This window comes from Mastigoproctus giganteus, chromosome 14 (assembly GCF_048544385.1).
Source record: "Mastigoproctus giganteus isolate SK-2022 chromosome 14, ASM4854438v1, whole genome shotgun sequence".
NCBI lineage: Eukaryota > Metazoa > Arthropoda > Arachnida > Uropygi > Thelyphonidae > Mastigoproctus > Mastigoproctus giganteus.
Window position 1 is genome coordinate 3864913 of NC_143588.1, and position 25294 is coordinate 3890206.

At 40.2% G+C, this 25294-nt stretch overlaps 1 protein-coding gene across 2 annotated transcripts in view; it reads left to right on the forward strand.

Moving 5' to 3' along the window:
• LOC150074953 (CUGBP Elav-like family member 1) overlaps nucleotides 1–25294 on the forward strand; it is an 824767-nt gene that overhangs the window by 691399 nt on the left and 108074 nt on the right. Inside the window, exon 16 of one of the 2 annotated variants that reach the window (XM_090388957.1) lies at nucleotides 8980–9146. The exons of the other annotated variant lie outside the window; for it this stretch is intronic. Coding sequence (XP_090245083.1) covers nucleotides 8980–9107 — 128 coding nt within the window. The 3' untranslated portion in view covers nucleotides 9108–9146. The remainder of the gene's footprint in view (nucleotides 1–8979; nucleotides 9147–25294) is intronic. 2 annotated transcript variants of the gene reach the window in all.

Sequence of the window (25294 nt, forward strand, 5' to 3'; positions counted from 1 at the left end):
ATCGCCGAGGTGATCTGATAGAGGTGTACAAGGCTTTGAATGGCTTGAGCATGCTCAATGCCGATGGAATTCTTCCTCTTGCTCAGAATAATCACCTGAGAGGGCATAAATTCAAATTGAGGAAGGACGGATGTCGGATAGATGTGCGGAAATTCGCCTTTAGCCAGCGGGCAGTTGGTTTGTGGAATAGACTTCCATCGCTTGTTGTTGAAGTTGATAGCCTAAACAAATTTAAGGCTCAGCTGGACAGGTATTTCGAACGAATTGAGGGGTGAAATGGGAGTAGTGGTTGTTTTTTTTTTTTTTTTTTTTCTTTTATTTTGGCTGATGCTGAATAAGCTTGCTTTCTTGCATCATATGCCTCTACTAATGCTAATGCTAATTTTGCTAGCAGGGAAAAGGAGGTGATTGTCCCTCTGTATAAGGCAATGGTCAGGCCACGCCTTGAGTACTGCGTACAGGTCTGGAGGCCTCATTTTAGGAAGGATGTAGATTTTCTTGAGCGTGTACAGAGAAGGGCAACAAGATTGGTGAGAGGAATGAAGGGATTCTCTTACCAAGAGAGGCTTAAGTTGTGCAAATTGCAGTGGCTGGAGACTAGGCACCTGCGCGGTGATCTGATTGAGGTGTATAAGGCCTTGAATGGATTGAGCACGCTGAATTCTGATGGGATCCTTCCACTTGTTCAGATTATGAACCTACGGGGGCATAAATTCAAATTAAGAAAGGACAGATGTAGAATAGATGTGCGGAAATTTGCCTTTAGCCAGCGGGTGGTTAATTGCTGGAACAAACTTCCATCTGTCGTTGTGGAAGTTGATAGGTTAAATAAATTTAAGGAAGGAACTGGACAGGCATTTGGGGGGAATGGTGTGATTTTTTTTTTTTTTTTTTTTTTTTTGGCTGATGCTGCATAAGCTCATACACTTGTTTTCTTGCATCACATGCCACTACTACTACTACTACTACTACTACATTCTTAGAACTTTTGATGAGGAAAAAATGTATACCAGTCAATGTCTATACTTCCCCGAAAGGATGAACCCTAGTCTGAGTAAACAAACCACATGACCCTTTAGAAGTCCAGAGATAGATCCAAAGACCTATACAATTGTCACATTTAAATTTTTGAAGTGAATACTATAGAAATTGTGACGACATCAACGCCCTCCAACATCATGACCCTTCATTATATAATTTTTCAATTATTCAGGACAGAATCGTAGATGGTGCTGCCCATGTGTGTGTCACTATCCTTATAGGTATCCTTTTCCAGGTATGCTACCTACCATCAACATAGGGGCAGTAGCAATTCGTGTTACAGTAGGGTTCCTTCTAATTACATCTTTCATTTATTTGTCACATGGGAATGACATCCAACAGGCAGACTTTGATGATCTAATTAAAACAATTTCCATCCTGCTTTCTTCTACTTCAGGATCTTAATGGTCATTATACTTTAGAGTAGTGCTGATGTCAATATGAGAGACTGTATATTATATTGTATTATATAGTATAAACCAGAGCTGTAATGCTCAATACGTTCTACATTGATATCAATATTTGTAAAACAATAAGAGAAGTTTACCTCAATATAATACGTAGAACACTTCCTTATGATACACTCCAGAAATTAAAACAAAAAAAAAAAATCTAAAATCTTACATTACAGTAAAAAATAATTAAAAAAACAATTGAACACAATTAAAAATAAATTCAATTCAACTAAAATTTAAGTAAAAAATTAATTAAAAGAATTTAACAACAAAATTGCAAAACAATTTTCCTACCTGAAGCTGACAATGCTTTTCGACTGTATATCGTGATTACAGGAATGAAAATTCCTCTGAATAGGGGTGAGCATGAAACTTAAATAGCAATTATTTGTCTTCGTGCATGCATATAAAAGCCAATAAATCAGAGATTGGATATGACCGCCGAACATTAACAGAATTCTCATGTAATTTAATTTCAACGGTTTCTGCAATTAATAGTCACATATAATTACATTGGACACTAAGTGTTTTATCCTTATTAAATAAAAAAAGTACGATTTTCATGAACGGCATTAAAGGCAAATTCTGACGCTGCTGAACGAGAAGAATGAACTCAGGCTGCATGTTGATTAACATGAAAATTCAGAGAAAAATGCGTCGAACTTTGGTAAGACAAGTTACAATCACTGCAAGAAATGTTGTATACCAGGTCATTTATTTGTGTTGCAAATGAGGAAAGAACTGCAGTATAGTGTGTAGTTTCCATATTGGCGTGGCCACAATTTTAAATTCGGTATCTTTAAAGAATCTATTAAGCTGTTTGTGCCACTGTTCATCGTATGGGACAAAAGGACAGAAATAAAGTATTATTTGATATTACTATTGTTGGTTGGTGTGGTATTTTGTATCCTATCCTTAGCTTGTACCCTAATTCGGTTTATTTTAGCCAAAGAATTTTTTTTTTTTTTTTATGAAAACCCCAAACATGAGAGGTATTAGAACCTATAATGCTTTGTACTGTGCTTGGGTTGGAGGTTGAGAAGACGAAAGAAGATATTTTTTGAAAAATTAGACTTGAACTTTTGTAGACTGTAATTTTCAGTAAATACACACGAAGAAAGGTTGTTCTAGAAAACAGCAGTTGAATGAATAAAAGAGGAAGTTGAAAGGTTAGATTTGTGAGTTTGAAGTTGGACAGTAAATGGATGTTGGCTGGTGGCGGCACGTGTTCGGACCGTTTTGAAAGAGTGAGCGGGAATAATAGAAGCCAATTCAGAGGAACAGTTACCCATGAAAGTATCTGTAGAAAAGGCATGCAGTAGAAACTGTTAATTAACCCAACTGCCCTCTTCTGAATGGAATCTAGAAGCCTGAGAGAGATTTTGGGGGCACCGCCCCAGTTGTGGGAACAATATTCCATGGTAGGGCAGATTTGCAATTTGTACAGAGTGAACAGCTGTTTGGCAGAAAAGTAACGCCGAGAGTAAAAGAGAAAACCAAGTTTTTTAGATGCAGAGGAAGCAATATTTGTAATGTGCTTGTGCCAAGAGAGATTAGAAGTCAGGGGTAATCCCAAAAAGAGATATATCAACTTGCCTAGAAATTGGAGTGTCACCAAAGATAAGCATGGGAGCAGAAGAATCCTTTTTTGTGAAATATAAGACAAGACTGAGTTTTAGAAGGATTGAAATCAACTAAGCTGTCTTTGCCCCACTGGAGAATTACCTGGAGATCGGCATTTCAGGAATTGGTAGCAGATTTTCGAAAAGTTGAAGCTGATCGAGCAGGAAAAGGTTTCTCAAAATGGAAAGTGGAATGCCATGTGCTATCATCGGCAAAACTGTGGATAGGATTTCCAGTGAATGGAAGAAGGTCATTAATATACAAGAGGAAAAGAGTGGGGGAAAGAACTGAACCTTGGGGGACACCAGCATTAGTGGAGAAGTTAGAAGACAGAGAGCCATATACCATTACTCTCAGAGAGAAAACTGGATAACCAATTACAAAAAACAGTTGACAAACCATAAGATGGAAGCTTGTTTAGAAGATATTTCTACCAAACACGATCGAAAGCCTTTGAGATGTGAAGAGCAACTGCTTGTGTTTCACCGAACTTTTCCATTGAATTTGTCCATAAATGGGTAACATAAGCCAGAATATCACCACTGGATCGACACTGATGGAATCCATACTGGCAATCACTGATCGGATGGAAGGTTTATAGGTAGTTTAAGAGTTGACGGTTAATTGATTTCTCCATTACTTTAGAAAGAGTAGAAGTAATTGCAATGGGACGATAATTGGATGGGAGGGATTTGTCACCCTTTTTTAGGAACTGGCTGGATATGAGCAAATTTCCAAGCAGTAGGAAGAACACCTTTTGAAAAAGAAAGTGAAAAAAGGCGGCAAAGAACAAGAGTAAGTTCAGGAGCACAGGTTTTGAGAACAAATGGAGAAATACAATCAGTACCTGCAGTTATCTTAGCATCAAGATTTTTCAAAATCCTTCTGACATCCTTTTGACAGAAGACCAGAGGAGGCATTGAATGGAGTGTGTTGGGAATGGTGGGAGGTGTTTTACCAAGGTCATTAATACATGAGTTGGAAGAAAAATAGGATGCTAGCAGGTAAGCTTTATTCTTGTCTGAAGTGACAACAGAACCATCTGGTTTTGACAGAGATGGGAGCAGAGATGGGCAAAATTTGCAGCCAATAGCTTTGACAAGAGACCAGAATGCTCGGCTACCATTAGGGCAAGAAGCAAGTTTTCTACTCTTAGACCGTTCAAAATCCTGTTTGGACTGATTAATAACTGCTTTACAATTGTTGTGAGCTTTGGTGTAGGCAGAAAATGAAATTGAAGAATTGGAAACAAGCCAATTATGATATGCAACGTTCTTCTCTTGAACAGCCTTAGCACATTTATTGGAAAACCAAGGTTTAGATAAAGGATGAGATTTTAAAGTGGAATGTAGAATAAAGGATTCCATTCCTACAAGAATAATTTCACTGACACGATCTGAGCAAACGTTGACATCAGAAGTTTGGAAACAGTAATCTGACCAAGGAAAAGAAGAAAAGAAATCTCGCAGGTCATCCCATTTTGCATTCTTGTAATGCCAAAGAACACTAGGTTCGGAATAGCCATGAGATAAACGCTCCATTGGAGTAGAGACAATCACAAAGTTGTGATCTGAGGTGCCTAAAGGACCACTCACTTCAACCATGTACTTAGAAGAGTTGTTTGTGAAAAAAAGATCAAACGTGTCGGCTGTATGGTTAGGATTGTCTGGTATTCTTGTAGGTAAATGAACAATGTGTGCAAGGTCATTTGTAATTGCAAAAGTCTCAGCATCTCGACCAGCTGGGTCGGTGTGACTAGAAAACGGAAGCCCGCTGGAGTTGTAAACATTAAAATCACCAAGGAAAATTACCTCAGGAAAGTTGGACCGGAGAAAGTCAAGTTGCAAAGAGAGAGCAAATCACAGAGCTCCAAGTGGTTAGTGGAGTTGGGAAAACGGTAGACACAACAGATAAATTGGACACAATGAAGTAGAGAGATTTTAAGCCAGAGAAGATCGAAGAGAAGAGATTCCAAATTACCAAATCTCTGACAGGTAATATCGGAATGGACATATGCACAAGTACCACCTTTGAGGCAAAAGGAATCATACAGCGAATAATTTGGGCAACTGAGATGAGCAGTAGTTGAATCAACCGATAACTGAGATTCTGTCAGAAAAAGTAAATGGGGTTTGGCAGACTGCAAGTGGAAATGGACATCGTTGTGATTAGAATTGAGACCACTTATATTTGTGAAATGAACTAGGAAGTGTTTGTTGGAGGTTTAGATCATTTCACAGATAAGCTTACTCTATTAGTTTGGCAATTCATGGTGTATTCAATAGTAAGAAAAAGTGGGGGAGGAAATGCTGTAACAAGTACTGAAATTTTTGGATATGGCATACACATGGTAAGAATATACCAATATCCTTGAGATAATGTGTCCTCGACAATGCCACCTGCATACACACTACTCGGACTCCCTCCAGTCACTATCTGGCAGATTAGAGGTAGCAAGACTATACACTATCTGATCCAGAATCCTCCTAAAGAGTTAATAATAGGTTCAGTCCAGTGTACTAATTAGTGGCCGGCCTGCGAACACTGTTTTAGAGCTGTACCCTCAAAATGTAAGGAAGATTGGATCTCGCCTTGATGTTCATCATAACCTCAAAATTCATCAGTCATATTGCATGATGAAAGAGATGGGGAAGTAAACTGCAGCCATTATCAATCCACTGGATGGAAGCCTCCTCAACAATTCATGCTGAGGGAAATGGACCATAATCTGCCATTCTGGTCCAGTGCGGGTTGGCAGATCAACCGTATTTAGCAGTCAGAGGCTTGAGCCCCAGTCTACTCAAAGAGCGTGTGCTACTGCAGTACCGCTCCTGACCACTCGGCTACGGAGGCCATCCCAGAACTTAGGGTTGACCAGAACTTAGCTCTGGAGACTAAACATGGGGTCCACCACTTGATGCCTCCAATAAGCAAAGTGGTGGTATTGCACCGGTTGATGAGAGTCATCTACCACCTAGTATTGCCTGGTAACACAGAGGGGTGGTGTTCCTCCATGTGGTGTGGGCACCACACCTCAGCCCCTGGTTACATTGGTTCACAACAACAACATCAGTGCGACATTATTTGCCTTCAGAATAAATATGATATAGTATAATTAAACTTACTATATCCAGCAGTCCTCAGAAATTAATACCATATAGTGCCACTCCAGCACATGATACATAAGTTGGAAAGCTGGACCCTATGAAATGCTTATTGAATTCCTGACCAAATATCTCCTGCCATCCATTTTTATTAAAGACTGGGCTGCACCCTAATGCTGACCTGCACATAAAGAATAGTGTTATTCCAGTTTAAAATACCATTATTTTTTTTAGAACTAAATAATGGCCTTTAGTTGCTTTGCAATGTAAAGACTCCAATAACAACAACAACTGTCTAAGACCACTTTAGTTGTCTTTATAAAGCAAAATTCATTTCCTTTTATTATTATTATTATTGCTCTGACATTATTTCTCCCTGATTGGGGGTTCCATCTCGTGACCGGTATTGCTACCAAGTACACAGGGTGGTTGTTGTTATGTCTGGTGTTACCGTTGGTCGAGGAACTCTCTGACTCTCCTACTGGTGTTCAGGATTGTGACTTTCTGTCCTTGTAGGTGTTCGCTGGGAGACCTATTGCTGCTAGACTGTTATGTAGGGTCTTTGGCACCATATCTGTGGTTGACACGATGATCGGGATGGTTGTTACTTGTTGCATATGCCACATCTCTTTGATCTCTTGTCTTAGGTTCATGTACTTCCTGATCTTTTCCCCATGGGTTTTCTGCAGGTTGCCAGTGTTGGGTACCACTATGTCAATCAGATAGGTAGCCTTTTTCTTCTTGTCCATGAGGGTTATGTCCAGTCTGTTGTGCGAGATTGTCCTATCCATTATTATGGCACGGTCCCAGTACAGCTTGTGGGTTGGGGTCTCTAGTACTGCCTGGGGTTCATACTTGTAGTGCGGTACACTTTCTTCAATCAACTGGTATTTCCTAGCTTTTGACGTATTATCCTGGCTACTTGGTCGTGCCTATGAGTGTACTCAGTCTGGGTGATCACCTTGCATCCCGTGGTGATGTGTTGGATCGTTTCTGAGGAGAGGTGGCATCATCAACATGTATCATTGACCACTCCGGGCTCCTTGGCGATGTATTTTCTATAGTTCCTGGTGTTGATTACCTGGTCTTGGATGGCGAGCATGAATCCTTTAGTCTTGGGGAAAAGCGTCCCACTCATGAGCCATGCATTCAAAGAAATTTTATCTATGTGATCGTGATGGAGATCATTGTAGTGTCTGCCATGGAGTGTCTTCTCTGCCCATCTTTCTAGCTCCGTTTGTGCCTCCTAGTTGGGGGGGGGGACTCCTCGCTTAGATTGAGGTGGGGTATACTGTATGTCTATCTTCCTTATGACCTGCTGGAGTGCTGTTGTGTGCTTCTGGAAGTAATCCTTCAGGTTAACTATCATCTTCTGTTGCTCAACAGGGTCTATCAGGCTCCTTCCTCTTTCTTTCCAGGCAATTGTCAGTCTCTCCATGGCAGATTTTGGGTGGTGTTGGCGGCTCTTGGTCATCATTGTCTTGCCTTTCTGATGATATCCTCCAGCTCAGTGTTAGTCCAATCTATGACTCCAAAGGAGTATGTTGACACTGGGACTGCATAGGCTAATTATTATTATTGTTGCTCTTATATTATTTCTCCCTGATTGGGGATTCCACCTCATGACGGGTATTGCTACTTAGTACACAGGGTGGTTTGTTGTTATGTCTGGTGTTACTGTTGGTTGAGGAACTCTCTGACTATCCTATAGGTGTTTTATTATTATTATTATTATTAGCTACATGGTACAAGGAAGCCTAAGGCTTATGCTGCACCAGCCAAAAAAAATTTCAGAATTACCCTGAGAGAGAGAGAGAGAGAGAGAACAAGAGTCAGAAGTAGAAGGGAATCACCAAGGAAGAGAAGAATGATGATATCCAGCTAAGGACCCTGGAAGATCCCATATCAATATATGATGACTACCATCTAGTGGTTTCTTTTTTCTTTTCTTTCTTTTTTTTTTTTTTTTTCCTAGAAATTCTTAAAACATAGTCTCTCTGATAATCAAATCAAAAGTATTGTTTTCCCTTGTTGCCACTCTACCATTCTGCTGTAGAAAATAGTCATCCAGGTAATCTAAAAAATTTCTGCAACTGTGAGTGATTGACCCACAAGTCCCATTCAGTATCTGAAAAGTTAAAGACCCACATCATAAGACATTCCTATTTACCAGCCCAATCCATTGGATGTCACACTTATTTCGCTGTTGCAGCCTCCTTTTCTCTATCCCACACTGAATGTGCATCACCTTGCAGATCATTAGATACTTGTTGAGGTTCAATAATAAAATCCTTGCTTCATTTTATCTTTTTTATAATTAAAATGTTTGTAGATGAAAAAGTTAGTGCAAAGCATCATTTTAATTTGTAGTAAATCACCAAGGTGAAATAGCATCATTCTTTTTACATCTCATATTGTGAATGCCTTCATGAGTAGCTGTGATATTGCACTACCCTGAATAAGCAATGCTTCACCAATAGAGAAGACTAATGTTACTTATTCTTTGCAAATACCACAAGGATAAGTGGTATCTGCAAATCTTCTCTTCTTGTCAAGTATCTTCTCTACTGGTCAAGCTTTGCTTATTCAATGTAGTGCAATATCGCAGCAACTCATTGAGCAACTCTACAAACTAAAATGATTCTTTGCACTAACTTGATCATCTAGTAAATTTCCTGTAGTCTAAGGCTTTCAGCCTTAAACCCTTTTGAGTTAAAATGTTTATTATTTATTTTTTATAATTGTTATACTTTCAGGTTTTGTTAGTTATGATAATCCTGTAAGTGCACAAGCAGCTATTCAAGCTATGAATGGATTTCAGATTGGGATGAAGCGCCTCAAGGTGCAATTAAAACGTTCCAAAGAGGCCAGTAAACCTTACTGAAGGTCTCCACATATGCTACTTCCACCTGCACACCTGATGGTATGAGTCTTATTTTTCTTATTTACTTATACCACCAGGGGTGGACTGGCCCAAGTGGCTTGGCAAGCAGTCATCCCTTCAGCCAATAGCATCTCTGTTGCAGAAAAGAAAAAAAAAACTTTGTGCCAAAATTGTTGAAAGTTGTCAAAGTCAACTACATCCAGTCCACCCCTGACCACCACTTCCCATTTATGACTGTAAATCTGTTTGTTTGATTATTCATTAGCTATCAAATGAGATAAAATTATAAGTGTACCACCAAAAATGTTTTATATATACACCGATTCTTTCAGCTCATTACAGGAGTTATCAACAATGAAGGTATAATCCTCATCCAGTTCTGTCCCCTGTACAACAAAAGGTTACAATATCTTTTAAATGATGACTATTGATATTTGCTTCTGCTGGAACCAGAGCCACATTGGGATCAAGGATAATGATGTGGTAGACACTGTAGCCAAAACCATCAATGGCAGTGATTGACCATTGATTGGTTTTCCTTTGTACAGGAAAGTAATACAAAAGAAACTGGATTCCCAATGACAATGTTCATGGAATGACAAATTACAAACAAATTATACAAGATTCAACCAGTAATCGAGCAGTGGCAGTCTTGGCCATGTGTTATCATAGAGAAAAAGTTATTCTTGCTCTGCAACTTATTTTATATAGTCATCTTTTATGTTCCTTTTTTGCTGAGGGCTGATGACTGTGTTACTTGTGTAAGTAGTATGAAACTGTTGTTACCACCAAACATGATTTTAATTATGCATATCATATCTGATGGGGTCTTTCTGTCAGTGATTTTAAAATATCTACAAACTTTAAACTTATAATGGGAGATTTCAAATTCCCAGATATACACTGCAACTTGTGGATTGGTCAATCACACACTAGCAAGACTTTTATGGATTTATTACGTGATTGTTTTTTACAGCAGCATGTTCGAGAGGCAACCAGAGGGAGTAATACTCTTGACCCGATTATTAGCAGATTATTCATCATTAAGAATTTACAGATAAAGGAACCACTAGGTGGCAGTGATCAGAGTGTACTGTTATGGATTTCCTCAAAGATGTAACTACCATCAGGAGTAAAGGGAAGGGTTTTTGCTTTCATAAAGGTAACTACAGTGGTCTCAGGAATTTTTTAAATTCCATACAGTGGGACCAACTGATGAGATTACCAACAGCAAATTCTAAATGGGAAGCATTCAAGGAATTAATCTCAGAAGTTACTAGGCTTTCATTACCAACTAAGAAATACTGTTCAAGGTTTAGACCTAACTGGATTTTCAGATGAACTAATGAGACTCATGGCAGAGAAGAAAAATACATTGGATGCATGTAAATTATCCGGAGACACTGATGCCTGTGTTAGATATAACATAGTGTGTAATCAAGTCACAAACTATGTTAGGCAAGCAAATGCGGAGTACAAAAAATCTTTGTCAAAGGAAGCAAAGAAAATCAGTAAAGACTTCTTTACTTATGTAAGCTCTACAAGGAAGGGGATGAATCAGATTGGTCCACATGATATCGATGATTCAATTGTTGAGGATTCTGCTCAGCTAGCTGACAAATTGAATGAGTATTTTGCATCTACATTCACACATGAGGAGCTATTCAGGGAGGGGAATTCCAGACTTTTATCAAATTCTGGCAGGGAGCTAAATGATTTTGTAATAACTAAGAGAAAAGTGGAGGAGAAATTGCTGAAGTTAAACAGAAGGAAGGCACCTAGGGTGAACAGAATCTATCCAGTTATATTAACGGAGAGAGAAAAGGAAGTCAGCAGACCCTTGGCCATGATTATGAGAGCATCCATGGACTCGGGAGATTCCCATGGACTGGAGATGTGCAAATGTATCCCCAAGTCAAAAAAGGGAATCACAAGTAATTACAGACCTGATAGTTTAACTTCTGTTCTGGGAAAAATAATGGAATCGCTGGTTAAAGAAGCACTGCAGGATCATTTAGATAGGCCTGCAGTTATTGTTCAGACACAGCATGGGTTTGTTAAGGAGATGTCTTGTCTGACCATTTTGATTGATACTTCGATGTGGGCACAAAGGAACTGGATGTAAAAAATTATTTTGATATCATATACTTGGATTTTAGGAAAGCTTTTGATACTGTTGCACATGGAAGACTACTGTACAAGTTGGAGCAGTATGGCATTAAGGGCAAGTTGCTACAATGGATAAAAGGAGGTTGAGTTGGAGAAGACAGAAAGTGGTAATCAGTGGACAATGCTCTGTGTGGACGTATGTTATTAGGGAAGTTCCCCAGGGATCCGTGTTGAGCCCATTGTAGTTTTCTGTATTTATCAAAGATATTGATCAAGCTTTATCAAGCTTAATTAGCATTAGCATTAGTAGAGGCATTTGATGCAAGAAAGCAAGCTTATGCAGCATCAGCCAAAAAAAAAAAAAACCCACTTCCACTTCACCCCTCTGTTCATTCAAAATACCTGTCCAGCTGAGCCTTAAACTTATTTAGGCTATCAACCTCCACGACAAGGGATAGAAGTCTGTTCCACCAACCAACCACCCGCTGGCTAAAGGCAAATTTCCGCACGTCTATCCTACATCTGTCTTTCCTCAATTTGAATTTATGCCCTCTCAGGTGATTATTCTGAGCTAGAGGAAGAATCCCATCAGCATTGAGCATGCTCAAACCATTCAAGGCCTTATACACCTCTATCAGATCACCTCGCCGGTGCCTAGTCTCCAGACACTGTAATTTGCAAAACTTAAGCCTTTCTTCGTAAGAGCAACCCTTTGTTCCATTCACTAATCTTGTTGCCCTTCTCTGTACTCGTTCCAGCAGCTCTACATCCTTCTTGAAATGAGGCCTCCAGACCTGTATACAGTACTCTAGGTGTGACCTGACCATTGCCTTATACAATGGAATAATCACCTCCTTATCCCTGCTGGAAAAATTCCTGTATATCATTGACAATACTCCATGAGCTACTCTTGCAGCCTGTCTGCACTGCTCAGAGAACTTCATATCTGCCTGCACAACCACCCCCAAGTCCCTTTCATTCTCTACCACTGTCAGTGTAGTACCACAGAGTTGATACGTTGCTCTGGGGTTGCTGTTTCCCATGTGTAGTACTTTACATTTGTCAATGTTAAACTTCATTTGCCACCTCTCAGCCCATCTGCTCAACCTTTCCAGATCCTGTTGCAGCAGCATAGTGTCAGTAGTGTCCTTGACAACCCTGCCAACCTTTGTATCGTCTGCAAACTTGGACATTAAGCTTGATATACCATCATCAATATCATTTATAAATACAGAAAACAATAATGGACCCAACACTGAGCCCTGAGGGACTCCACTAATAACATTAGTCCACGATGAGCAGTGTCCATTGATTACCACTCTCTGTCTTCTCCCCCTCAACCACCCCTTTATCCATAGCAGCAATTTGCCTCCAATGTCACACTGCTCCAATTTGTGTAGCAGTCTTCCATGTGCAACAGTATCAAAAGCCTTTCTAAGATCCAGTTCTTTTGTGACTGCATCATAGTATCCAATCAAGTTGGTCAGGCAAGACTTCCCCTTAACAAAACCATGCTGTGTCTGAGCTATAACTGAAGTCTTGTCTAAATGATCCTGCAGTGCTTCTTTAACCAGTGCCTCCATTAATTTTCCTGGAACAGAAGTTAAGCTCACAGGTCTATAATTACTTGTGTCAGCCTTTGATCCTCCTTTATGAATTGGGGTCACATTTGCACATTTCCAGTATATGGGTACCTCCCCTGAGTCCAAGGAAGCTCTCATAATTATGGCTAAGGGTTTGCTTACTTCCTTTGCTGCCTCCTTTAATATAACTGGATAGATCCCATCCACCCCGGGTGCCTTTCTTGTGTTTATCTTCAACAGTTTCTCCTCCACTTTACTCCCAGTTATTTCAAGATTCTGTAGCTTACTGTTAGAGTTGAATACACCTCTGGCATTCCCCTTGTTGAATAACTCCTCATGTGTGAATGTCGATGCAAAATATTCATTTAGTTTGTTAGCTACCTGAGCAGGATCATCAACAGTTGACCCATCAATATCAAGTGGACCAATCTGATTCATCCCCTTCCTTCTAGAGTTTACATAAGTAAAGAACTCTTTGCTGTTTTTCTTTGCATCCCTTGCCAAGGATTTCTCGTAATCTGCCAAAGTAACATACCAAATGTGCTGTACTACACTCAGGTTAGTAGAAAATGAAAAAGGATAATTGTGCAGTCAGATATGAAATATCTGAATGCACAATTCTCCTTTTTCATTTTAGGAAAGATGTTGAGCTACTAGAATGAGTACAGTGAAGGGCAACAAAATTAGTGAGCAGAACAATGGGTTGCTGTTAACAAGATAGACTTAAGTTCTGGAGACTAGGTAATTGCGAGGTGACTGATTGAGGTGCATAAAACCTTCAAAGGTTTGAGCAAGCTCAGTGCTGATAGGATTCTTCCTTTTGCTGAGATTGTGCACCTGAGAGGGCATAAATTCAAATTGAGGAAAAACAGTTGCAGAATAAACGTGCAGAAATTTGCCTTTACCCAGCGACTGGTTGAATGGTGGAACAAGATTCCGTCTGTTGTTGTCGAAGTTGACAACTAAAATAAATTCAAGGCTGAACTAGCATTAGTAGAGGCATATGATGCAAGAAATCAAGCTTATACAGCATCAGCCAAAAAAAAAAAAAAACCTGTCCATTTCACCCATCCATTCACTCCAAACGTTTATCCACTCTTTCCTTGAAATTTTTTAAGCTATTAACTTCCAAAACAACAGATAGGCATTTTTTCCAGCAATCAACCACACACTGGCCAAAGGAAAATTTCCACAAATCTCTTCGACAACTGTCTTTCCTCAGTTTCAGTTTATGCCCCCTCAAGTTTGTAATCTGAGCAAAAGGAAGAATTCCCATCAGCATTGAGCCTGCTCAATCCATTCAAGACATTATACACCTCGATGAGATCACTTTGCTGGTGCCTAGTGTCCAGACTCTGCAATTTGAAGGAACTTAAGCCTTTCTTCATAAGAACACCCATTTGTTCCCTTCATCAGTCTTGTTGCACTCGTTGTAGCAAATCTGTATCCTTCCTGAAATGAGACCTCCAGACCTGTATGCAGTACTCAAGGTGTGACCTGAGCATTGCCTTATACAAGGGGATAATCAACTTCTTATCCCCGCTAACAAAATTCCTGTATATATCATTGAAAAGACCCCATTACTTGCTCTGGCAGCCTGCCTGCACTGCTGAGAAAACTTCATATCTGACTGCACAATTACTCCCCAGGTCTCTTTCATTCTCCACTACCCTGAGTGTAACACCAAACAGTTGGTATTTCTCTGGGTTACTGCTACCAATATGCAGTACTTTGCATTTGTCAATGTTATACTTCAGTTGCCACCTCTCAGCCCTTGTGCTCAACTTTTCCAGATCCTGGTGCAATAGCATACTGTCACTACTGTCATTAAAAAACCTGCCAACCTTTTTATTGCCTTGAAACTTGACATTAAGTCTGATATACCTTGATCAATATCATTGATAACTACAGAAAACTACAATGGGCCCAACACAGATCCCTGGAGAACTTCCCTAATAAGATCCGTCCACGCAGAGCAGTGTCCATTGATTTCCATTCTCTGTCTTCTCCCACTCAACCATCCTTTTATCATTGTAGCAGCTTGCCCCATAAAAACCAAATCAAATCAAGCAACTTATCCCTAATATCATACTGCTCCAATTTGTACAGTAGTCTTCAATGTGTAGCAGTATCAAAAGCTTTCCTGAAATCCAAGTATATGATATCAAAATTATTTTTTACATCCAGTTCCTTTGTGATCACATCATAGTATCCAATCAAATTTGTCAGTCCTTAACAAACCCATGCGTGTCTGAACTATAACTGCAGTCTTGTCTAGATGATCCTCCAATGCTTCTTTAACCAGTGACTCCCTTATTTTCCCTGGAACCGAATTAAACTAGCAGGTCTGTAATTACCTGAATCACCCTTTGATCCCCCTTGTGAATTGGGGATACATTTGAACATCTCCAGTCTGTTGGTACCTCCCTGAGCCCAATGATGCTTCATAATTATGAATAAGGGCTTGCTCACTTCCTTTGCCACCTCATTTAATATAACTGGATAGTTCCCACTACCCCAGGTGCCTTTTGTAAGTTTAACAATTTGAACAATTCTCTCAGTTATTACAAAATCATTTAATTCCCTGTTAGAGTTTAATAAGCTTCTGTTCTCCACTTCCCTACAAAATTCCTCATGTGTGAATGTAGATGCAAAATAATCATTCAGTTTGGCAGCTATCTGAGCAGTATCATCTCAGTTAAACCATCGATATCAAGCAGACCCTTCTGATTCATACCCTTCTTTTTAGATTTTATATAATGAAAGAAGTCTTTGCTGGTTTTTTTGTTTGCATTCTTTGCCAAAGATTTCTTGTAATCAGCCTTCGCTTGCCTAACCTCCTTGGTGACTTGATTACAGACTAGCTTATATCTACCATAGGCCTCTGTGTCACCTGATAATTTATATGCATCCAATTTTTCTTCTCTGCCAAGAGTCTCATTAGTTCATCTCACATCCATTTGGGCCTGAACCTTGAACAGTATTTCTCAGTTGATATGAAAAGCTTTGTAGCTTTCAAGATTAATTCCATTAATGCTTCCCATTTAGTAGCATCATCACTTGGTCCCACTGTATAGAATTTAAAAAATATCTGAAACCATATAGTCACCTTTACGAAAGCAAAATCCTTCCCCTTTACCCCTGATGGTAGTTACATCTTTGAGTAAATCCCACATCAGCACACTGTGATCACTGCCACCTTGTGGTTCCTTTATCTGTAAATTCTTAATGCATGAATAATCACTACTGATAATCAGATCAAGAGTATTGCCTCTTGAACATGCTACTGTAGAAAACAATCATGCAGCAAATCCACAAACGTCTTGCTAGTGTGTGAGTGACCAACTCACAAGTTAGTCAATATCTGGAAAGTTAAAATCCCCAATTATAAGACATTCTTATTTAATGGCCCACTCTATATACTGGGTGGTTATAAAATAAGTTTCCCTATTCAGGAGACTCTAGTGACAAAACAGTTAGAGTTAGCACTGTGAAAATCGGTGGGTATGTCATTTAGGGTATGGGGAAGCAATTTGTAGAAGAAAAAAAAAACACGCTGCTTACGCAAATGACATCCTGTTAGATAAAAGCAGAAAAACCAATGCCACTGTCAGTAACCGTTATTGCTCTTACAAAAAAGGAACGTGCTCTTTTAGTAAAACTGTTCTACCAGAATAATAGTAACGCTAATGCAGCACCACATGAATATCAGAAACTTAAAGGTTTGCGTAAAGGGCCTTTGAAGTCAGTGGGGCTTTGAAAACTAATAAAGAAATTTGAAACAACCAGGGAGTTAGATGAAATTCCAGGCAGTGGATGAAGTGGCGGTTGCAATGGTCAGAATGCGAAACATTACCAGTCAGTAGTGCCAGATGTGTCATGAGACTTGAATCTTTCCTTGGTCTACAGTATATAAAGTGCTTCAAATAATTTTACACTGGTTCCCATACAAGATTCATGTAGTGCAAGAACTGTGTGAATCCTGTACTTGTGATCAGCAATAACGAATAGACTTTGCTCTACGATTTCTGACTCGTATCGAACTTGACGATACATGGGCTCGAATGATCTTGTGGTCCGATGAGACACATTTAACTCTTCATGGGGCCGTAAATGCACAAAACTAATGAATATGAGGAACTTCTCGTCCATCTGCTCTGGATGAAAGACTACAAAGTCCATGTGTTACAGTATGGTATGGATTCACAGCAGAGTTTATAATCAGACCATTTTTCTTTGAAGAGTCTACACCTCATGGTCCCATAAGGTGTATGGTAACTAGTGCACAGTACTACGCTTTTCTAAGAGATCACGTTATTCTCACTCTGCAAGAAATGCTTGGAGACCGTAGTGTTCATGCAAGATAGTGCCCCCCTCCCCACATTGGTCGACAAGTGAAGGAACTGCTCCGTTCAACATTCGGAAATGATCGCAGCATTTCTAGACTTTCCGCAGTTCTGGCCAGCCCGATCACAGATCTCAATCCCTGTGATTTCTGGCTATGGGGATACCTGAAAGACAGAGTTTACTGTGGCGGCATACAGGCACTTGTTAATTTGAAAGCAAGCATTAAACCACATGTAGCCAACATCCCCAATGAGATGATCACATCTCATCCCAATGAGATGTGTTGCACACAGTCCTCCATGTTCAGAATGTCATCTCAAGTGAAGGAAAGCACGTAGAACAATATCTGTAGATTTCTAAGTTCTGATATTAAAATCTAATTCCAAGTTAAGTATTCCATCTCATGTTTACAGTGCCAATTTCTCTACTAATGGCAGAAATTTTAACTGATTTTTTTTTTCTTTTACAAATGGCTTCCCCATACCCTAAATGACATGCCCACTGATTTTCATACCGCTATCTCTAACCATTTTGACACTAGGGTCTCCTGAATAGGGAAACATATTTTATAACCACCCCTTATCTGTACAGTCGTTCATTGTACTCATCAGAGTCATTAGGTCTATAACACACTCCTATTCTCATTTTTACTTTCCCAGTCCTTATGTCACACCAAACTGACACAGCATTGCACTGGCCACCCATGTCAGCTAGATGCACTGCCTTTGATTTTATGTGTTTCTTAACTAACAGCATAACCCATCCTCCCTTCCTATCCTGTATATCCTTTCGGTACACATTGTACTCCCCAAAATCCATTTCAGCATTCCTTGTATCTGTGTAATACCATGTCTCTGGTCCCAACAATATCTGCCTTTGATGTCTTGACAAGCACTTCAAATGCATCAAATTTATTTACTTGTATTCCTAGCATTGGTGTACACACACCTGTTCTTATTCTTAGTTGCTCTAACAGCTCATGTGTTTACTTGTTCCATGATTACTTCCAGCACTCCTTGAAATCCCCAGCACCTTGCCTTTCAGGCTGCTCATTCCAATAGAAACAGTGCAAGAATCACTTCCACTTCTGCCTATGGCTAGTGTTCATCTGTTAGTTTGTGAATCCCTGCCTCAAGCTAGCAGTTTTCTGACCCACCTAACACTGCCTCAATAGCATCAGCAAATATTCTTGCACTACTTCTATTTAAGCATATGCCATTCCTGTAGCAGCATTCTCTCTTGTTAATAAGCAGAGATCATTCTGCAAAAAATTCTACCCCATCAGTCTTGAAATCTCTCCAGGGCTGAATTGATTGAAAAGGCCCTCATCATATACTCACTCCTATCCTGGCTGGGCATTATTGCAGACACTTTTAAATTAAACTGTACCTGGCAACTTTTTTCAATATTGATCTCTGCTTGTTAAGGAAGTCCACAGATAATAATGATATTAATATTAGCATTAGTAGAGGCATATGATGCAAGAAAGGAAGCTTATATAGCATTACCCAAAAAAAAAAAAAAAACTTCCCATTTCACCCATCCATTTGCCCCAAATTTTTGTTTACTTCTGCCTAGAATTTATATAAGTTGTCAACCTCCACTACAACAGATGGAAGTTGGTTCCAACTATCGACCACCTGCTGGCTAAGGACAAATTTCTGCATATCTATTCTACAATAGTCTTTCCTCAGTTTGAATTTGTCTCCTCAGGTGAGTAATCTGAGCAAGAGATAGAATCCCCTCAGCATTGAGCTTTCTCAAACCAGTCAAGTTCTTATACACCTCAGTTAGATCACATTGTGGATGCCTAGTCTCCAGACACTGCAATTTGCAGAACTTAAGCCTTTCTTGGTAGCATCAATCCTTTGTTCCTCTCACTAAACTCGTTGCCCCACTCTGTACTCATTTCAACAGCTCTACATCCTTCCTAAAATGAGAACTCCAGACCTGTATGCAGTACTCAAGGTGTGGACTGACCATTGCCTTATACAAGGAGACAATCACTTCCTTATCCCTGCTAGCAAATTCCTGTATATATTATTGACAAGACTCCATGAGTTACTCTTGCAGTCTGTCTGCAATGCTCAGAAAAATTCATATCTGAGTGCAAAATTACTCCCAGGTTCTTTTCGTTCTCCACTACCCTGAGTGTAGTACCACCTAGCTGATAAGTTACTCTGGGGTTACTGCTACCCATATGCAGTACTTTACATTTGTCAGTGTTAAACTTCAATTTCCACATCTGAGTGCATCTGCTTAACTTTTCTAGATCCAGTTGCATTAGTGTACAATCATTACTATCATTAACAACCATGCCAACCTTCACATCATCTGCAAACTTAGACATTAACCCTGATATACCTTCATCAATATCATTGATAAATACAGAAAAGAACAATGGGCCCAACAAACACAGAATCCTGGGGGCTCCACTAATTAGCATTAGCAGAGGTACTAGTGACAACATCAAGAATGCTGATGGGACCTTCGTGCGATCACCATCCGAACGCCTGCAACGGTGGAGTGAATTCTTCAAAGCTCTGTATAATCACGACCCACCTCAGGGACCGCCAGCAACAGCACTCTCGATCGACCCCCCTGAGGTCTCCATGGTCGATGTTGAGCCTACAGTAGAAGAAGTGAAAGCAGCCATACAATCCCTGAAGAATGGCAAGGCACCAGGAGTGGACCAAGTCACCACAGAAGCGATCAAAGCCGGGGGAGATGTACTGCTTCGCCGACTACACTCACTCCTCAAAACCATCTGGTGCACTGAACAAATTCCGTTAACATGGAGGAAAGCCATTATCGTACCAATCCACAAGAAAGGTGATAACCGGGACTGCAAGAACTACCGTGGCATCAGCCTCCTTTCCATCATTGGAAAGGTCTTTATGAAGATTATCCAGTCAAGACTGCAGAAACATCGCGAGCAAACCAGTCGAGAAGAACAGGCAGGATTTAGACCCGGGCGAGGATGCTGTGATCAAATCTTTGCCATTCGTCAGCTGATGGAGGAGAGGATCCGGTGTGGACAGCGAACCGTCATTGTTTTCATTGACTTTAAGTCTGCTTTCGACTGTGTCCACCGGCCTGCCTTATGGAAACTACTAGAGGTTGAACATGTACCTCGAAAAGTCATCACACTCCTCCAAACTGCATACAACAGTTTAACCAGCCAGGTGCGCATCCAGAACGATTTATCTGAGGAATTTACCATCCAAACTGGAGTCCGCCAAGGGGATGTAGCCTCCCCGTTGCTTTTCAACATCGTGGTCGACGCCATTATGAGGCAAGCATTCAGAAACAGACAGGGCATACAATATGACAAGGATCACTATGTGACTGACCTGATGTTTGCTGATGATAGTGCTATCCTTGCCGGTAACGACGCTGAAGCCACGGAAATCCTCTACGACATTGCCCGCATTGCCCGGCCATACGGTTTGAAGATCAATGCTGGTAAGACAAAGGCCCTGACAACAGATGGGTCGCAAGCCACCATCTATCTCGAAGGCATCCAGATGGAGCAAGTGCAGGACTTTAAATACCTTGGGTCGCTGGTCCAGGAGAAGAAAGTTGCATCCACCATGGAAATTCACAGCAGAATTGGACAGGCGGCCACTGCGTTCGCCTCGCTCAAATGGTGTCTGTGGAAGAGGACCAACATTTCCACAAAGACTAAAATCCGACTCTTCCGGACTTTGATCCTGCCCATTCTTCTTTACGGATCGGAAATGTGGATTTGTCTCAAGTTAGATTTGAACAAACTTGAGGTATTCCAAATGCGATGCCTGCGGCAGATCTTGGGCATCTCTCTTCGCGACCGCATCACTAATGATACCATCCGCGCCAGATGCCAACAGCAACCAACCATTGCCGACCAAATCCAGAAGCGAAGGCTCAGATGGTTTGGCCACGTATGTAGAATGGGCACGAACAGAATACCATCCACACTCCTTTGGAGACAACGACCCACCCAATGGAGCATCCAACGGACCGCGCCTAGGAAAACGTGGGCCAAGCAAGTGGAAGATGACTTGAAGAGCCGATGTCTCGACCTTAACCAGGCCAGGACTGAAGCCATGGATCGTAAGGTATGGAAGAACATCACAGAGCAAGTCCGAAACCCTGCGGCACCTACAGCAGCATACTGGTTGCGTGGCCAACCGCCTCCCCCAGCTGCCAGCTAAGGACCAAAGAAGAAGAAGAAGAAGCAGAGGTATATGATGCAAGAAAGCAATCTTATGCAGCATCATCCAAAAAAAAAAAAAAAAAAAAAAACCTTCCACTTCACCCCTCCGTTCGTTCGAAATACCTGTCCAGCTGAGCCTTAAATTTATTTAGGCTATCAACTTCCACAACAAGGAATGGAAGTCTGTTCCACCAACCAACTACCCGCTGGCTAAAGGCAAATTTCCGCACATCTATCCTACATCTGTCTTTCCACAATTTGAATTTCTGCCATCTCAGGTGATTATTCTGAGCAAGAGGCAGTATCCCATCAGCATTGAGCATGCTCAAACCATTCAAGACTTTGTACACCTCTATCAGATCACTTCGCCGGTGCCTAGTCTCCAGACACTGTAATTTGCAAAAATTAAGCCTTTCTTCGTAAGAACAATCCCTTGTTCCATTCACTAATCTTGTTGCCCTTCTCTGTACCTGTTCTAGCAGCTCTACATCCTTCTTGAAATGAGGCCTCCAGACCTGTATACAGTACTCTAGGTGGGGCCTGACCATTGCCTTATACAAGGGAATAATCACATCCCTATCCCTGCTAGAAAAATTCCTGTATATCATTGATAAGACACCATGAGCTACTCTTGCAGCCCATCTGCACTGCTCAGAGAACTTCATATCTGCCTGCACAATTACCCTCAGGACCTTTTCATTCTCCACCACTGTCAGTGTAGTACCACAGAGTTGATACGTTGCTCTGGGGTTGCTGTTCCCCATATGTAGTACTTTACATTTGTTAATGTTAAACTTCATTTGTCACCTCTCGGCCCATCTGCTCAACCTTTCCAGATCCTGTTGCAGCAGCATAGTGTCAGTAGCGTCCTTAACAACCCTGCCAACCTTTGTATCATCTGCAACTTGAACATTAAGCTTGATACACCATCATCAATATTATTTATAAATACAGAAAACAACAATGGCCACAACACTGAACCCTGAGGGACTCCACTAATAACTTTAGTCCACGATGAGCAGTGTCCATTAATTACCACTCTCTGTCTTCTGCCGCTCAACCATCCCTTTATCCATAGCAACAATTTGCCACCAGTGCCACACTGCTCCAATTTGTGCAGCAGTTTTCCATGTGCAACAGTATCAAAAGCCTTTCTAAGATCCAAATATATAATATCAAAGTTATTCCCTGCATCCAATTCTTTTGTGACTACATCATAGTATCCAAACAAATTGGTCAGGCAAGACCTTCCCTTAAAAAAACCATGCTGTACCTGAGCTATAACTGAATTCTTGTCAAGATGATCCTGCAGTGCTTCTTTAACCAGTGCTTCCATTAATTGTCCTGGAATAGAAGTTAAACTCACAGGTCTATAATTACTTGTGTCAGCCTTTGATCCTCCTTTGTGAATTGGGGTTACATTTGCACATTTCCAGTCTGTGGGTACCTCCCCTGAGTCCAAGGAAGCTCTCATAATTATGGCTAACGGATTGCTTACTTCCTTTGCTGCCTCCTTTAATATAACTGGATAGATCCCATCCACCCCAGGTGCCTTTCTTGTATTTATCTTTAACAATTTCTCCTCCACTTTACTCTCAATTATTACAAGATCATCCAGCTCACTGCCAGTGTTTACTTCATCTATGGTATTTCCCTTCCTGAATAACTCCTCATGTGTGAATGTAGATGCAAAATATTGATTTAGTTTTTTAGCTACCTGAGCAGGATCATGAACAGTTGAACCATCGATATCAAATGGACCAATCTGATTCATCCCCTTCCTTCTAGAGTTTACATAAGTAAAAAACTCCTTCCTGTTTTTCTTTGCATCCCTTGCCAAAGATTTCTCGTAATCTGCCTTCGCCTGCCTAACCTCCTTTGTAACTTCGTTACAGATCGACTTATATCTATTATAGGCTTCTGTGTCAGATGTTAATTTATATGTATCCCATGCATTTTTCTTCTCTGCCATATGTCTCATTAGTTCATCTGACATCCATTTAGGCCTGTACCTTGAACAATATTTCTTAGTTGGTATGTAAAGCCTAGTATCTTCCAAGATAAGTTCTTTGAATGCTTCCCATTTTGAGTTTGCTGTTGGTAACATCATCAGTTGGTCCCACTGTATAGAATTTAAATACTGTCTCAGACCATTGTAGTCGCCTTGACGAAAGCAATAACCCTTCCCTTTACCCCTGATGGTAGTTACCTCCTTGAGTAAATCCCACTTCAGCACACTGTGATCACTGCCACCTAGTGGTTCCTGAATCTGCAGATTCTTAATGCATGAAGAATCACTACTGATAATCAAATCAAGATTATTGCTGCCTCTAGTTGCCTCCCGAACGTGCTGATGTAGAAAACAATCATACAATAAATCCACAAAAGCCTTGCTAGTGTGTGAGTGACCAACCCACAAATTCCAGTCAATATCTGGGAAATACGAAATTTTTAGAAATCTTCAAGTACCGTGTTAATGGACTAGAAAGGAATAGCGAAAGCTTAAAAAGCGGTACTCACCTTGAAATTAATCTGCGATGGTTTACTTAGGAAGCGTGGTTAATGTTTAAGTTGAATTGTTGAATTGAAAATTAAAAGGGAGGGAAGTAGGTAAAAGTTGACTGAGTTTAATAGGCGCAAGGAAATAGAAGTGTACACATCCAATCCTTGGTTGTCATCGAAATAAAGAGAAGAAGGAATAATTAAAAACTATGTAAGTGAATCCGATGAAGCCAATAGTCTTTACGAGGACTTTCGTTAGTTAGAGAACGTCTTCAGTTGGCAATGTGTGGGGAGAGAACGCGCGTGATATTTTAAGAATAAAAAATTATACTCTCGTGATGCCTTTTTTGACATGTGGGAACTTTAATCTCGAGAGGTTCCAAATTGGGGAAAGATTGAAGGGGAGTTTAGAATTTAGAATTTTGAGGTTAGAGTGGTGCTTGTACCATTCAATAACTAGGGCTTCATATTGAAGTATTCTGTAACTGGATTTTAGTTTAATGATTGAAATGGCAGAGTCGATGAGCGGGTTGTGGTTGTGAGTCTGGGCATGAGTTGTAAGTTCTGTGACAGATTGGTTGGACATGAGACTATGAAAATGGTAGTATGCACGGGTATTGGATGTTTTTGATGAGCCAAATTTAGTAGTGGTACTTCCGATATAACATGTGTTGCAGTTTGGTTGACAATTGATGAGGTATATAATATTATTAAGGTCGTTTGTAGGATATTTGTATGAGTCTTTATAGGTGCTGAAGAAGGATCCTAATTTGTTGTAGGTGGAAAAAACAAGGGAGATATCAGTGTTGTTAAATAGGCGTCGGAACTGTCCTGCTAGTTCATTGTGGTAAGGGAGGACTATGCGGATGTTTGTTTTATTTTTGTCTTTGGTTGGGGTGTTAGATTTAATTTTATTTTTAGCGTTAAGGATTGTATTTAAAATAAGTTGGTGGGGGTAACCTCTGGATATAAATTTGTCGGTGATATACTGTATTTCATTGTGAAGGTCAGTGGGTAAGGAACTGTACTTTAGTGCATTGTGAATTTGGTTATATAAAACTGCCTTTTTAGTGTTTAGAGGGTGATGAGAAGCAAAATGTAAGTATTTACCGGTGTTTGTATTTTTCCTGAAAATTTTCGTATTTAATTTTGTGCCTGTTATATAGATAGTAAGATTAAGGAAATTAATCTGATTATTTTGTCCAATTTCAAGGGTGAATTTAAGTCTATCGTGTACAGAGTTAAGTTTTATGAAGAGGTTATCAATAATGGATCTGTTGCCTATTACAAGAATGTCGTCGGCATAGCGCATGTATAGTTTTAGTTCAGGGGGAAAGGGGTGTAGAATTTGGCTTTCAATGGCGGCTAGGTAGATTTCAGATAATGGGGCTGAAATCCCTAGTCCCATTGGTAAGCCAAATATTTGTTGAAAGATTTTTTTGTTGAAT